This window comes from Nerophis lumbriciformis, linkage group LG20 (assembly GCF_033978685.3).
Source record: "Nerophis lumbriciformis linkage group LG20, RoL_Nlum_v2.1, whole genome shotgun sequence".
Classification (NCBI taxonomy): domain Eukaryota; kingdom Metazoa; phylum Chordata; class Actinopteri; order Syngnathiformes; family Syngnathidae; genus Nerophis; species Nerophis lumbriciformis.
The window spans coordinates 19,546,762-19,562,317 of NC_084567.2; the positions used below are offsets into that span (position 1 = coordinate 19,546,762).

General features: G+C 36.5%; 1 protein-coding gene across 1 annotated transcript in view; it reads right to left on the reverse strand.

The window, feature by feature from the left end:
- The window catches only part of adgrd2 (adhesion G protein-coupled receptor D2), a 115,424-nt gene extending 105,530 nt beyond the window's left edge, over window positions 1-9,894 (reverse strand). Inside the window, exons 1-3 of the mRNA XM_061980572.1 lie at window positions 9,511-9,894; window positions 7,090-7,147; window positions 3,389-3,628 (exon numbers count right to left, since the gene is read on the reverse strand). Coding sequence (XP_061836556.1) covers window positions 3,389-3,628; window positions 7,090-7,147; window positions 9,511-9,555 — 343 coding nt within the window. The 5' untranslated portion in view covers window positions 9,556-9,894. The remainder of the gene's footprint in view (window positions 1-3,388; window positions 3,629-7,089; window positions 7,148-9,510) is intronic.
- Between the last annotated feature and the right edge of the window lie 5,662 nt (window positions 9,895-15,556).

Here is a 15,556-nt window from a genome sequence, read left to right on the forward strand (position 1 = left end):
GAAGTTATGAAAGTTAAATTATTTCACCACAGGAGGGCGATAAAGGCGTGACTGTAATCATGCAGTTGCATCCCACCCACACCCGACCTACCATAACAAATCTCCGGACAATCGGAGCATGTCGAAGGAACCTTTGACTGTTATAATTAGAGATGTCTGATAATATCAGCAGGCCGATATTATCGGCCGATAAATGCGTTAAAATGTAATATCGGAAATTATCGGTATCGTTTTTTTATTATCGGTATCGTTTTGTTTTTTGTTTTTTTTTATTAAATCAACATAAAACACACAAGATACACTTACAATTAGTGCACCAACCCAAAAAACCTCCCTCCCCCATTAACACTCATTCACACAAAAGGGTTGTTTCTTTCTGTTATTAATATTCTGGTTCCTACATTATATATCAATATATATCAATACCGTCTGCAAGGGATACAGTCCGTAAGCACACATGATTGTGCGTGCTGCTGGTCCACTAATAGTACTAAACAGTTAATTTTACTCCTTTTCATTAATTACTAGTTTCTATGTAACTGTTTTTATATTGTTTTACTTTCTTTTTTATTCAAGAAAATGTTTTTAATTTATTTATCATATTTTATTAATTTTTTTAAAAAGTACCTTATCTTCACCATACCTGGTTGTCCAAATTAGGCATAATAATGTGTTAATTCCACGACTGCATATATCGGTTGATATCGGTATCGGTTGATATCGGTATTGGTAATTAAAGAGTTGGACAATATCGAAATATCGGATATCGGCAAAAAGCCATTATTGGACATCCCTAGTTATAGTATTCCGACACAAGAAGGCGCTTTTTTCACCGATGCAGTTGCAACCCACCCATTATCGGGATCCATCATCAAAAATATTGGGAAGATCGGAGCATATAATATAACCCTGGGGCTCCCCTCGAACGTTAAAGGCCCCAGGGACCCAGAAGGGTCTCACTCGTTAAAATGTTAAAAATTAGTCATATGTTATTTTTTTTCTACTTAAATATCTATAGATACACTTTAGATCTACCCGTTGACATTAAGTTTAATTTTGTCTTCTTATTTTATGTAATAAAAACATTTTTTGACAATGACTCTTTCAAAAAAAAAAAATCCCACTAAAATTAAAAGTGTTAAAAATAATTCATACATTTGTTTTTCTTTTTTTACTTTCCATCCAGCCATCCATTTTCTATCACTTGTCCCTTTGATCACTTAAGTTTCTAGAACAACTTCAAATCCATCTGTGGATTATGAGTTTTTATTATTGTTTTATGCCCTTTCTGTTTTTAAAAGAAAGCACAAAAAATAAACAATATGTAAACAAGAACATTTTCATTTTTGATGTGATGTAATTGGAGCCTTGAATAGGTCAATAATTCATTACAACATTGATTTTTTTTTTTTTTTTTTTTTTTTTTTTGAGCAATGACTTTCTAAAAAAAATCAAATTAAAATTCTTGGGATCCCATAAGGCCCCACTCATACAAGTGTTAAAAATAAGTTATTCTTTGTTTTACTTGCACCGTTTACAACTTCAGACTTATCTGTCGACTAGAAGGTTTAATTTGTTTTTATGTTTTTTTTTTTAGATTCATGCTATTTTTGTGCGAGAAAACTTTTTTTTTTATGGCAAACACACAACATATGCAATTTCATCTGCAAAAAATATTCAAAAGTGGAATATTAAATATTAAATAGGTCAATCATTCATAACAGCATTTGTTTTGATTCATTATTATTTTTTGAGCAATGACAGTTAAAATTAAAAAAAAAAACAGCCTGCATGGCATTAGAGTCAACATTGCAACGTTTTCTCCTTACATTTGTTTTGTCTTACATCTGTTTGATCTTTTTTAATACCAATATTTTTTTTATGTTTCTTTGTATTTGTTTTTTCTTTAAGAGTATTTTTAGAATGTGCCACAGGCCGTTATAACATTAGCTGCCAGCTGCAAATGACCCCCGGGCCACACTTTGGACACCCCTGTGAAAAGACTGTTTCTAAAAAAAAACCTAAAAAAACCCACTAAAATTCTTAGGAACCCATCAAGACCCCACACAGAAAAGTGTTAAAAATAAGTCATACAATATTTTTATTTTTTTACTTTCAACACTTAGATATCAACTTCAGATCTATCTGTTGATTATTAGTTTTTATAATTTTTTTAATGTTTATTTTTGTTTGTTTAATGCCCTTTTTGTCATAGAAAACTTTTTTTGTTGTTGTTCAAAGTGGAATATTTGATGTGAAGTATTTGGAGCCTTAAAGATGTCAATAATTCATAACAACATTGATTTTGATTCATTATTATTTTTTGAACATTGACGAAAAAAATCTGACTAAAGGTCTTGGGGCTCCAAAAGTGCCCACTCATAAAAGTGTTAAAAAATAAGGAAGAATATAAATGTATATTATTTTTATTTTCAACACTAAATCTCTAAATTAACTTCGGATCGATCCGTCGATTATAATTTTTTTATATTTTTGAAAATGTTTTTTTGTTTGTTTTATGCCCTTTTTGTCATAGAAAACTTAGTTGTTGTTTTTTATAGCAAACACAAAACATGCAATATTTTCTTCCAAAAATATGTTCAAAGTGGAATATTCGATGTGAAGTAGTGGTTAGAGTGTCCGCCCTGAGATCGGTAGGTTGTGAGTTCAAACCCCGGCCGAGTCATACCAAAGACTATAAAAATGGGACCCATTACCTCCCTGCTTGGCACTCAGCATCAAGGGTTGGAATTGGGGGTTAAATCACCAAAAATGATTCCCGGGCGCGGCCACCGCTGCTGCCAACTGCTCCCCTCACCTACCAGGGGGTGATCAAGGGTGATGAGTCAAATGCAGAGAATAATTTCGCCACACGTGTGTGACAATCATTGGTACTTTAACTTTAACTTTAACTTAAGTATTTGGAGCCTTAAATAGGTAAATACATCAGAACAACATTGATTTTGATTAATTTTTTTTTTTTTAAACAATGACAGTTAAAAACAAATACAAATCAGACCAAAGGTTTTGGGGATCCAAAAGGTCGCCACTCAAAAAAAGTGTTCAAAATAAGTCACATATCGATTTATATTATTTTTATATTCAACACTTCAATCCCTAGATCTATTTGTTGATTAGAAGTTTTTATTATTTTTTGGCAATTACATTTTTAGAGTAAAAAAGGCCTGCATAGCAGATTTGTCTTATCAGTGTAAATATTACAACATTTTATTTTTACATTACACCAGTTTGCTCTTTGATTCTACTTTTTTATGTTTTTTTTGGTGATAATTTAAACAAATGTGTCGCATGCCGTCAAAAATGTAGCTGCAAATGGCCCCCGGGCCGCACTTTGGACAGCCCTGGTCTACCGAGTCACTTCACTTACACTGCTTGGAGAGGGGCACGGGCTTGGAGGCCTCTTGGGAGGTACTGTTGATCCAGACCGGTGACTGGAGTCGAGCCTGACGCAGCAAGTCCAAGGCCCCCTCCCGGACCTCCAACTGGTCCAGGGTGGAAAGTGAGCTGAACTGACCTCTGCAGGAACTCTCAGCCCTGAAGATGTCCACCGAGTCATTGACCAGCACCAGGGCCCACTGGGACGTCAAATGGACGTATCTGGAGTGTCCTGAAAAAAGTCAAAGATGGTTGGCTTCCTCACAAAAAATGTTGGGGAAGTAAGGAGAGAAGTCAAGAGTTTGTATGGTTGTTACCACTAGAGAAGGAAATATGCTCTCACGTCACGTCGCTTGTTTCCCCTCTGACGCCATTTGTTTACGGCTGCCCCCGGGTTTAATTGTCTAATTATTTATCTGTTAAATGTTTTATTTATCTTTGTATTTATCTATTTATTTTTGTAATTTAATAGAATTTGTTTTATAGTCCACCGTTTTTTAGAGCATCCTGAGTTCATTTTTTTATTTTATTGTTTTTATTAAATGTAATTGTTTTATTGTCTACCATTTTTTTTACTTTTGCCCCTCATTTATTTATTTTTCATTAAATTTGTTTGAATTTAATATAATATAATTTTAATATAATATAAGTTTTTTGCGTCGTCCCTCGTTTATTTATTTATTTGAATAAAAAAAAAATTATTTTCTTTTTTTTTTACAGTCCACCATTTTTAGAGCATCTCACGTTTATTTATTTATTCATTTTAATTAAAAAAAAAATGCATTTAATTTTTTTACAGTCAACCATTTCTTTTTAGAGCATCCCACGTTCATTTTTAAATGTTTTTTTTAATTAAATTAAATTAAATTATTTTTGTCATCTACCATTTTATGCAGTTGTCCCTCGTTTAATCATTCATTTATATTTTTTTAATTTAATAAAAAAATTTATAGTACACAATTTTTTAGAGCATTCTGCCTTTATTTTTATTATTTATTTGATTGTATTTTTTTAAATTAAATGTTACTTTTTTTTATAGTGCATCATTTTTTAGAGCATCCCACGTTAATTTATTTATTTATTTTATTTCATTTTTTAAAACCAATTTTATTTTTTTATAGTCCACCTTTTCTAGCAGTCATCCCTCGTTTATTTATTAAAATTTCTTAAATTTAATTTCTTTTTTTTTTAATAATCCGTTTTTTACAGTCGTCCCTTGTTTATGGTGGCTCGTAGGATTCTTATTAAGACACTTAGTATTTTTCATAGTTTGGGCATAAACACAACTGTTTACGACCTTTTAAATGGACCTTTTAACTACCAGCCCTAAAGTCTATTCTACACTCCTTTCACCCAATATAGTCGCCTTGCGTGTGTTCTACTGTAGATTACAGTGGTATCCTCCATCCACTACAACATGACTACTACAAGGAAATACTTCATCAAATCCTGGGTAATTTATTTAAGTCAGAAGTGGGCTTCCTTCGATGGAATCACGGGCCTAAGTTTTTCTGTAGAAACTGGTCAACTTGGCGGACACAGCAATGAACATTAGCCGTGTTGTTAGCATTCCTTGTTGTTAGCATTTCCTGTCGACGCTGTCACTTCACATAGGGCATTAAAATCGAGCATTAGTGTTTGACAGCTGCTGGTAGCTCATAGCAGTCCTTCTAAAAATAATGGCGCTCTGATTTAAATCCGGTGTAGTCCGTGTCACGTCTCATATTTTGATTTCGTTCACGTCGAAGGGTCACAAAAGTAGAGATGTGTTATTGATGAGGCGGGCGTCGAAAAGGGAGTGCATCATGGAGTTGTTCCGCCAAAAAATTGGTCAATTTAGTTGTCGCGGTGAAGATAGCGCCAAGATTAGTTGCCGTGTTAACATTGTTCACCAATTGTAAATTACGCTTAGTGATATCTTTATTGATAGCCACAGCTAATAATAGATCATAAGATCAATACTGCATAGTAATACATATAAGACATAAAAAAGGCTTAATTTATTACTTAATTTAGGCCACAAGTGTTGGAAAAGTGTATTACAACTGAGTACCGCTGTGGCACATATACGGACCACCGCTGAAAAACACATATTTTGGCGGCCATCACGGGGGCGCTCGCGGCCCAAATAAGGTTAAGGAACACTGTAGTAAACAATGGCGACTGACGTGACCTACACTTCGTTATGAGAGAGGAAAGTAATAATAATTTTGAAACAATGCACAATGTTATTTTACATATTGCTCCCAAACCGGAGCAGAGGTTGGCGAAGGTGGACATGTGCGACTTCTGAACGACGACAAGCAGGAAAGAACACCCGCAAATTATGTGGTAGAAAATGTCGACCAATCGCAGTTCTGCGATCTGCGTTGCCATTGACGCAAAGCTGGAGTTCTATGATGGTACATGTAAAAGGGAAGAGCTAGCCGCCATTAGTCACGTAAGATATGTGACGTCAGAGCATATTTCACGCTTAAAGAGGAACTGCCCTTTTTTTATTTTTAATTGCCTATCATTCACAATCCTTATGTAAGACAAGGACAGATTTGTATTTATTTTTTATGCATTCTAAACCATAATTAAACATCACTAAAAGTCAGCTAACAAGTTTACCAATGAGAGTCGCTCTATTATGCCTATAAAGCGCTCTCAAAAACATCCAAAAACCTACATCAATGTTTATATATACGCTGTAAGTATATTTGTAATGTAGTATCTGTCACATTCAAAATAACATGTAATATTTACGTATTTTTCTCATTGCAATCACATGGCGGCGTTTTAATTTCACAGATGCATCACAATGTTCACTATTTCCTTCAACAACAACAACACTAATGATCATGGCAGACTTCATGAGAGACAACAAAGAATACTTTGGGACAAATGATAATTTAGAAACTACAATTTTTGAGCGTGAATATAAGGAGGATGATCAACAAGTATTAGAAGCTGTGGGCTAAACAGATGCAGCTTCTGTGAAACACAAAGCATCATGTAGCAGTATTGCTAGGTGCTAAACTATCAACATAGTAACACAATCACTCACTGTACATTGTCTGCTCTCACTGGGATGTTTATATATTCCCCTTTAAGATGAAGTATTAATCATAATCCTCACAAAGGGTTAAAGAGGAACGCCTTTTTCTGTCTTACTCGCCATCTCCGGGTCTAAGTTGGATGTCAAAGTTAACCAACTTTGGGTTTATGTCCACAACCTTCTACTATCCAGGTGAGAGGCATGATTTATAATCTATAATTCATTTTCACTAACTCAGAGGCGATGCAGCTGCTCAATATGTCAATATAGCAGCATAAGCTAGTTAGCTCTCTGTGATCACGCTGCGGCTAAAAATAGTTTGTCTGTGTTAGCGCTTATAATAACAATATCGCTAATATTTGGTTGATATTCAGGTGACAACATGTAAATGGAGTATTGTAGGCACTTTTTGGATGTTGATATGAGCAATATAGTTTACTCTCATTAGCTGCATTGTTAGCCACCTCTTACCGGCCATACATTATGACTTAGAATGCATAACAAAAGAAAAAAACGTGTTTTTGTCTTACATAAGGATTGTGAATGATAAGCAACATTACAAAAAAATAGAGCAGTTCCCCTTCAAGCAATAAAATGTGAACTTGACATGACAGTCTGCATTGTGAAGCTAGCATAAAGTGATGTTTGCTTACCATGCGCGTCTGCCATTCTGTCAGCCCCAACATGTGTCGGCTCGCTCTCACACACCACCTACAGGAAACAGTCAAGTAAAAACCATGTACTTTATTTTTACGTAACACGCCTCGTGTTTCACTAAGCTAAGCGGCTACACGGAAATCAAGGGTAGGCGGGGGCTGGTTATGACAAGTAACACGTTAATAACATACAAACTATAAGAGTTTGTATGTTATTAACATACAAACATGGGGGTGGGGGGGGGGGGGGGGTGGGGGTATGAATCATAACACATTATTAACATAACTAAAAAAACGTTAATGACATAACAACTATAATAGTGAGACAAAAACATTTTGTTGCACAAACCAGCACAAGCGTTTGAACAACGTTTGGGGAGATTTTGACTGGTTATGAATCATAACAGGTTAATAACATAATAGCTATACAACGTTAATAACATAAAAACTGTACTAGACAAATAGCACAAGTTGGGAGAGAGTTTGACAAGATGGGGGGGGGGGTTGGTTCTGAATCACATTATTAACATAACTAAAAAAAACGGTTAATGACATAAAAACTATAATAGGCAAAACCTTTCGTAGCGCAAACCAGCACAAGTGTTTGAACAAAGTTTGGGGAGATTTTGACAAGATGGGGGGCTGGTTTTGAATCATAACATATTAACAACATAACCAAAAAAACGTTAATGACATCAAAACTATATAGTTAGTAGGGCTGCGAATCTTTGGGTGTCCCACGATTCGATTCAATATCGATTCTTGGGGTCACGATTCGATTATAAATCGATTTTTTTCGATTCAACGCGATTCTCGATTCAAAAACGAAATTTTTCCGATTCAAACAATTCTCTATTCATTCAATACGTAGGATTTCAGCAGGATCTACCCCAGTCTGCTGACATGCAAGCAGAGTAGTAGATTTTTGTAAAAAGCTTTTATAATTGTAAAGGACAATGTTTTATCAACTGATTGCAATAATGGATGAATTCAAATTGATTTTTTCCCACACCCCTAATAGTTAGACAAAAATGTTGTGTAGCACAAACCATAACATAACATAAAAACCATAATAGTTAGACAAAAACAAAAGACCCTTTGTAGCACAAACCAGCACAAACGTAGCACAAGTTGGGAAAGATTTTGACAAGATGGGGGGAGTGGGGGGCACTGGTTATGTATCATATTATTAACATAGCTAAAAAACCCGTTAATGACATAAAAACTATAATAGACAAAAACCTTTCGTAGCACAAACCAGCACAAACGTTTGAACAAAGTTTGGGGAGATTTTGACAAGGTGGGGGGCTGGTTATGAATCATAACACATTAATAACATAATACCTATACAACGTTAATAACATAACAACTGTAATAGGCAAAATGGTTAGCAAGCACAAACATAGCACAAACAATTGGAGCAAGTTTGGGGACAATTTATGACTCATAACACATTAACAACATTACTAAAAAACGTTAATGACATCAAAACTATAATAGTTAGACAAAAACATTGTGTAGCACAAAACAGCACAAATGTGACACATATGTTTGGGACAAGTTTGGGAACATTTTGACAAGATGGAGTTGGGGGGGGGGGGCTGGTTATGATAAGTAATATGTTAATAACATAAAAATGATAATAGTTAGACAAAAACAAAAGGCCCTTCAAACAAGTTGGAAGAGATTTTGACAGGATGGGTTGGGCGCGGTTGGATATGAATCACATTATTAACATAACTAAAAAAAACGTTAATGACATAAAAACTACACTAGACAAAAAACTTTTGTAGCACAAACCAGCACAAACGTTTAGACAAAGTTTGGGGGCATTGGTTATGATAAGTAACACATTAATAACATAAATACTATTGTCAGGCTTGCTACTGACAGTTTGGTTATGTTTGGGTTTTTCTGTGTTTTGGTCTTTTAATTCCTATTCAGTGTTATTTCTAGTTTTTACTTCCTGTATTTAGAATCTCTTCCTGTCCTGGTGCTCTTGTTTTGTCAGTATTTCCTGTTTGGTCTCTGTGTTTTGAAGCACCATTACTTGTTAGTATACTTGTTAGTCGGCTTCGTAAAACTATAATAGACAAAACAGTTTTGCAGCACACACGTAGCACAATTGGTTGGGAAAAGTTTGGGGTGATTATGACAAGATGGGGGGGGGGAGGGGGGGTGTATAATAACACATTAATAACATAATAACTATAAACTGCTAATAGCATAACATGTTTGCAGCATAAGCAAATGGCAGTGTTATTTTAATATTTGCAATAATAAAGGGGGGAACTTCACATAGGTCAAAGCATGACTTAAAACCGAGGCACCGGACCATGACTAAGGCTAAAGTCAATACTGATTATTGTTCATACATTTTTGACATAATATCATGTAGAATAATAAGAATGTTATTACCACAAGCGTAAAAAGTATTAAACCAGCATGCACAGGTCCAGTCATCTCTAAATCAGTCTGATGTCCAGTTGAAACAAAAACCTTGTCCAATTCGGTCCTGGGTCACGTTGCTTGAGGAAAAAAAAATGAAAAAAAATCCTTGCCGTTAATGTTTACAGAGTTCAAATAAACAACTGTTATTCCAGTTTAAAAACTCATAATTGTTCGAAGTCATAGCATAAATAAAACTTAAATCTGCTTTTTTCCCAATCAAGAGAGCAGGAGGTCACTCCCTAAGTAATCTGGAAACAGAATCCACATGTGTCGGGCATCTGCAGGTAGATCCATCCAGACTGGTCGTCAAGTGCTTCCACGTCCAACATGTCCAGCAGGTGACTGGAGGCAGTCGGCAATCCGAGCGTCGGCGTGAAAGGACCGATCTATTCTGCTCCTTCCCTCCTACTCCCTTCAGACACGATCCCCCTCCTTCTCTCGCAAGACACCCTGCTTTGTCATGCAAATACATCCATGTTTTTAAAGAAGCCAACTTACGCAAGCGGTGTCGAGCGTTTGGCCAAGAGAGTTCATCAAGAGCAGCAGGGGAGCAGACATTTTTACCACACGGCTCTTATTTATGCCGTCTATAGGACTGGAAAGTTAATTGGAGCGTCTGGTTGGGTTCTGTCATTCAAAGTGGTCAACTGTTTGTGGATGCTCAGCTACTCCCGCATCACTCATTATATTCAACATGGGTCTATTCAGCTCATTCAGGGCATGAAGAGGCCTTTTACTAGCAAAAGTCCAAGAACTTTAGGTTCCTGGAACCTGTAGTTCCTGGAACTATATGTTGTATTCATGTCCGGCTCTTTAAATATGCGAGGATCGAAGTAGTGGTCCAGCAAGAGTCTGTTGTCAAAGTGCTCTGGGCCGCGTTTTTCCTCTCTCAAAGAAAAACACCCTATACTTGCATTGTTCTAGGCACATAGGTCCCAAGGCGTTTGCGCCACAGTAGCCATGTTGGTTTGGTGGCCAACCACTTCCTTTACTTCCGTTCAAAGTCACGTGACGGAAGACGACCTATTCAGCTCGTTCAGCACATTAGGAGGTCCTTTCCCACCAAAGGTACAGGAATTTTAAGTTTCTGGAACCTATAGTTCCTGGAACTATACGTTGTATTTACCCAACGTCACGTCCGGCTCATTAAATATGGGATTCTTGAAGTGGTGGTCTAGCGAGAGTCTGTTGTCAAAGTGTTCTGGGCCGCATTTTGCCTCTCTCGAAGAAAAACACCCTATATTTGCGTTGTTCTAGACAGATAGTTCCCACACCGTCTGCGGCACAGTAGCCATGTTGGTTTGGTGGCCCACCACTTTGTTTACTTACGTTCAAAAGTCACGTGACGGAAGACAACCTATTCAGCTCATTCAAGACATTAGGAGGTCCTTTCCCACCAAAAGTTCAGGAATTTTAGGTTCCTGGAACCTTTAGTTCCTTTTATTTATTTGTGTTTGTTTTATGTCCTTTAAAAAAAAAAAAAAAAAAAAAATTAAAATAGTTTTTTAATGTTTTAAACCCACAAAATGTGCAATTATCCTCCTGTACCCCCCCCCCCCCCAAAATAAATAAATAAGACATTCAAAGTGGAATATTTGCTGTGAAGTAATTGTAGCTTTTAATGGTCAATTATTAATAGCAACATTGATTTGATTCATTATTATTTTTTGAGCAATGACAGTTAACAAAAAAAAAAAAAAAATCCCACTAAAATTATTGGGGATCCAAAATAGTCTCTCTCATAAAAGTGTTAAAAATAAGTCATACTTTTTTTTTCAACTTCAGATTCATTTGTCAATTGAGTTTTTAGTTTGTATTTATCTATATTTAAAATTTGTTTCTGGAATGGCGTTTATGTAAAAAAATAAATAAAATACAAATATAAATGTAAAACATTATAATTCAAACCCGCAAAATGTAAAAAAACCAAACAAAAAAAACAATTCAAAGTGAAATATTGGATGTGAAGTAATTTCAGCCTTTGTTAGGTCAATAATTCATAACTACGCTGATTTTGATTCATTATTATTTTTTGAGCAATGGCAGTTTTAAAGTAAAAACAGTCTGCATGGCAGTTGTTTGTTATTAGAGTCAACATTGCAACATTTTCTCCTTACATTTCACCTGGCCTGTCTACAAAAAGGACCCCTGGCCGCACTTTGGACACCCCTGGGTCAAGCGAGTCAAAGAGTTCACAACTTGAGACTTTACCGACAGAAGAGGGTCTGCATTCTCCTTGGCACAACTGCCAGCCATGACTCATGTCCACCTTAGTCCGACTGCAGATAGGTGGGCCTCTCCCGGCCAGCAGAGTTGAAGTGGAGCAAGTACATTCCTGGAAACTTACCAGCTGCTGAAACAAAGGGAAGGTGGGAGTCGGTCAACTGAGCCACTGAATGCGGCCATAAAAGCAGTCAACAGAAATGCATTTCTATCTGCAGCCCTGAGCAACGTGGACCACAAAGTCGATGACACAGTCCTGATACATTTGGACATTCACGCTCTTTGAAATCTTCCTGGAAGAATACAATAATGCAAACGTGTAAATGTACTAAAATGGTTCTGATATGTTCTGAAATATACAGTGGTTTCATCTGGGAGGCCTCCCAGATTATTTTCCTCTAAGGCAGTATAAAAGGATGATGGGAGACTGAACTGAAGTTGAGCAATGTATTCTACGAAACAAGAGTAACTTACATGAATACCAGCGCTGTTGACAATGGACTGAGCTGTCTGATTCTGATTTATTATTATTCCGCCGCAAAACTTTGGCGCCCTACAAAGCCTACAATTTTGCATCCGATCAGAACCACTCCAGTATCAAAACGAAAAAATAAAAAATAAAAAATAAAAACAACCCCAGATTTCCCAGAATTCCCGGTTTTTTCTTATTGAAAATAAACAGGCTATTTTTCAAACTGGCACAATTCCCACATTTCTCACCTGATTTGAACCGTTCTACCATCCACACACTCCACTCACCTTGGACAATCAAACTACCAAGTAAAAAAAAAAAATTCCAGAATTCCCGGTTTTCCAAAAAATATGGACTGTGAAAACCTTCCAGTCTATATAAACTATTTTCAACTCTTCCTCGAAAGTTTTCACAGTCCACATTTTTTAGCAAATTCCAACCATTCCACTTTCAAAACATTCCTCTTAGTTGGGACAACAAAAGCTATGATTTGTTTTTTCGTAAAAATTCTCGGTTTTCCTGAAATTCGAGGAATTCCGAATTACTATTAAAATTCAAACTGTTACTAGGTCAATGTTTTTCAACCGTTTCCAAAAAATCTAACACCAACCCATTCATATATATGTATATTTTCAAAAAATCAAATTTTTCCCCAAATTTCCAAATGTCCAGGAAATTCCCATTCAAATGAATGGACGTATTCATAGTTCTACAATGCCCAAAATTTCTGCTCTTCACGTATATCGAACACAAAAAATGTAGTCCCATTCCCAAAATTCCTGGTTTTCCTCGAATTTCCAGGAATTTTCTCCCCATCGAGAATGAATAGGAAATAAACAATCAACTTTATGTACCACATTTCTCACCCGATTTGAACCGTTCCAACATCCACACACTCCACTCACCCTGGACATTCAAGCATTCCAGTTCCGCTCACGCATTATTGGCCGTTTGGCGGCTCGCGCACATAGGGCATTCACATGCAATTCCTACCAGAATTGCAAATTCTAGTTAAGTGTGTATCTCTTCTAGCATTCTAAGGTGTTTTTATTCTGCCAACAAAATATTACCCAAATAATACGAGTACCCCAGTTTGAGAGATTTTCGGGTCTCTCTGGAAATTGTTTTGTTTTAAGTTGCAAACATTCTGGTTATGAGATTTCCTATCACTAGTTGGCTTAGTGAATTTTTATAATATTAGCTCTGGATTTTAGCTTGGTAGCCAGCACGCTTGTCTCTCATGCCAGCGACCGAGGTTTCCGAGTCCCGGGCAGAACTGAAAGCAGGGACTGAATCACGTGGGTTACATAAGTCTAAGTTCAGGCCCCAAGTCTCTCTGCACACTTCAGTCCAGTCGATCAAGTGACTTCAACAAGCATTTAGGGGACGTTCACAACACTCAGTAAAGTCACATAAATCCAACCACTTTAAACCCATGGTTTTTTACCACATGCAGGACTACAGTCCTCAACAAAGGTTAAGGCTCCTGTGTGTTTTTTCCCGGTCATTTGAGCAATCTGTCCTGCTTCTAGCCCCAAGTCAACAAACTTTGGTCGGAGCTTTTAATCAAGGGACTTGGCTGCGCCGAGACAGCGCTCACAAAGGAAAGCAGGCTAATTGACCTCCTCCCTTTTTTGGGTTCTCCCTTCCCTGCACTGTAACTCTGCTGCCACTGCCACCCAGTGCATTGCCATGGCAACGTGGCGATTGTAAGGATGGTATGGAAACGTCAAACACTCGGCGGGTTCGCATGGTTGGGCATAAAAGACCAGTGACCTACATGTGGAGCACGGGTGGACGCTTTTCCCGGAAAAACCAGGAGAGACCACAATGGAAAACATATTTTTCCACAAATTTATTTTTCATGGCAGCTTGCATACAATCCCACACATGCATGATTTATGTCATGGGTGCCCTAACCTCTTGACTTGGGGATATATATATATATATATATATATATATATATATATATATATATATATATATATATATATGTGTGTGTGTGTACATATATATATATATATATATATATATATATATATATATATATATATATATATATATATATATATATATATATATGTGTGTGTGTACATATATATATATATATATGTGTGTGTGTACATATATATATATATATATATATATATATATATATATATACTATATGTATCCGAGCTAAATTTAATTTAATTTAATTTTTGGTCATTTATTCACATAATTTTCTGTTGTGAACTTCCCCAAAAGTGTCTCTTATTGTAAATAGGTTCCAATCTATTATTTTCCGTTACATACCTTTTTGTTTCCCTGGGGGGTGATTTGGCGTCGCACCTGTGTGACCAGCTTCAGTGAGCACTGACGCTTGGAGAGATCCTGTGTACTGTGGACTGTGTGTGACGCCATGTTCTTTTTGTTCCTATCAAAAAAAGGTGAATAAATCCTCCACGACTCAACTCCTGTGTGTGCTTCACTACAAAAGACACAACGCAGAACAGTGACTGTTACATATATATATATATATATATATATATATATATATATATATATATATATATATATATATATATATATATATATATATATATATATATATATATATATACCGTATATTACCAAATAAACGCCCTTGTGCAAATAACCGCCCATGTCCTAATAGCCGTCCGGGGTCTGACCCCATTTTGTGAAATAAACGCCTCTTCCTAATAAACGCCTATGTCCAAATAGCCGCCCATGGGCTGTTATTTGCATAATTTAAATTAAAATCATATTGACTTCATTATCCCAATTTATAAGATAAAAGGAAAAGCAAAGGTGCAATAATTCTGGTCATTACGGTAACAGCAGACGTTACGTGGGGATTCTGGGTAATCAACATATTGCAATGGGTGACCGCATATAGCGTAACACACACTCAACGACAACAACAAACCCACGAGGAAAAGTTTCAACACGGCAAGCAACAGCAGCAGTGAGTTGAATGAACAGGATACCGGTACACCACAACTGATGGACGGGAATACTTTAAGGGGGAAGAACAGAAAGTTTGACTTAAAGTTCAAGCTAGCGGTTGTGAAGTATGCGGAGCAGAATTCTGGTTTGGCAGCGGCCAGGCAGTTTAACGTTGACCCAAAACGTGTACGAGAACGGAAACAAAAAAAGGGAGAACTACAATCTCAGTCGGCAATCGATGGAAAACGGGCTCGCTTATCTGGTGGAGGTAGGAAGAAAGTGAGCGACGAGCTTGATGCTAATTTGTGTCAGTGGATACATCACGTTCGTGGACTGAACCACCGTGTGTCCCGCAAAATGATCCGCATT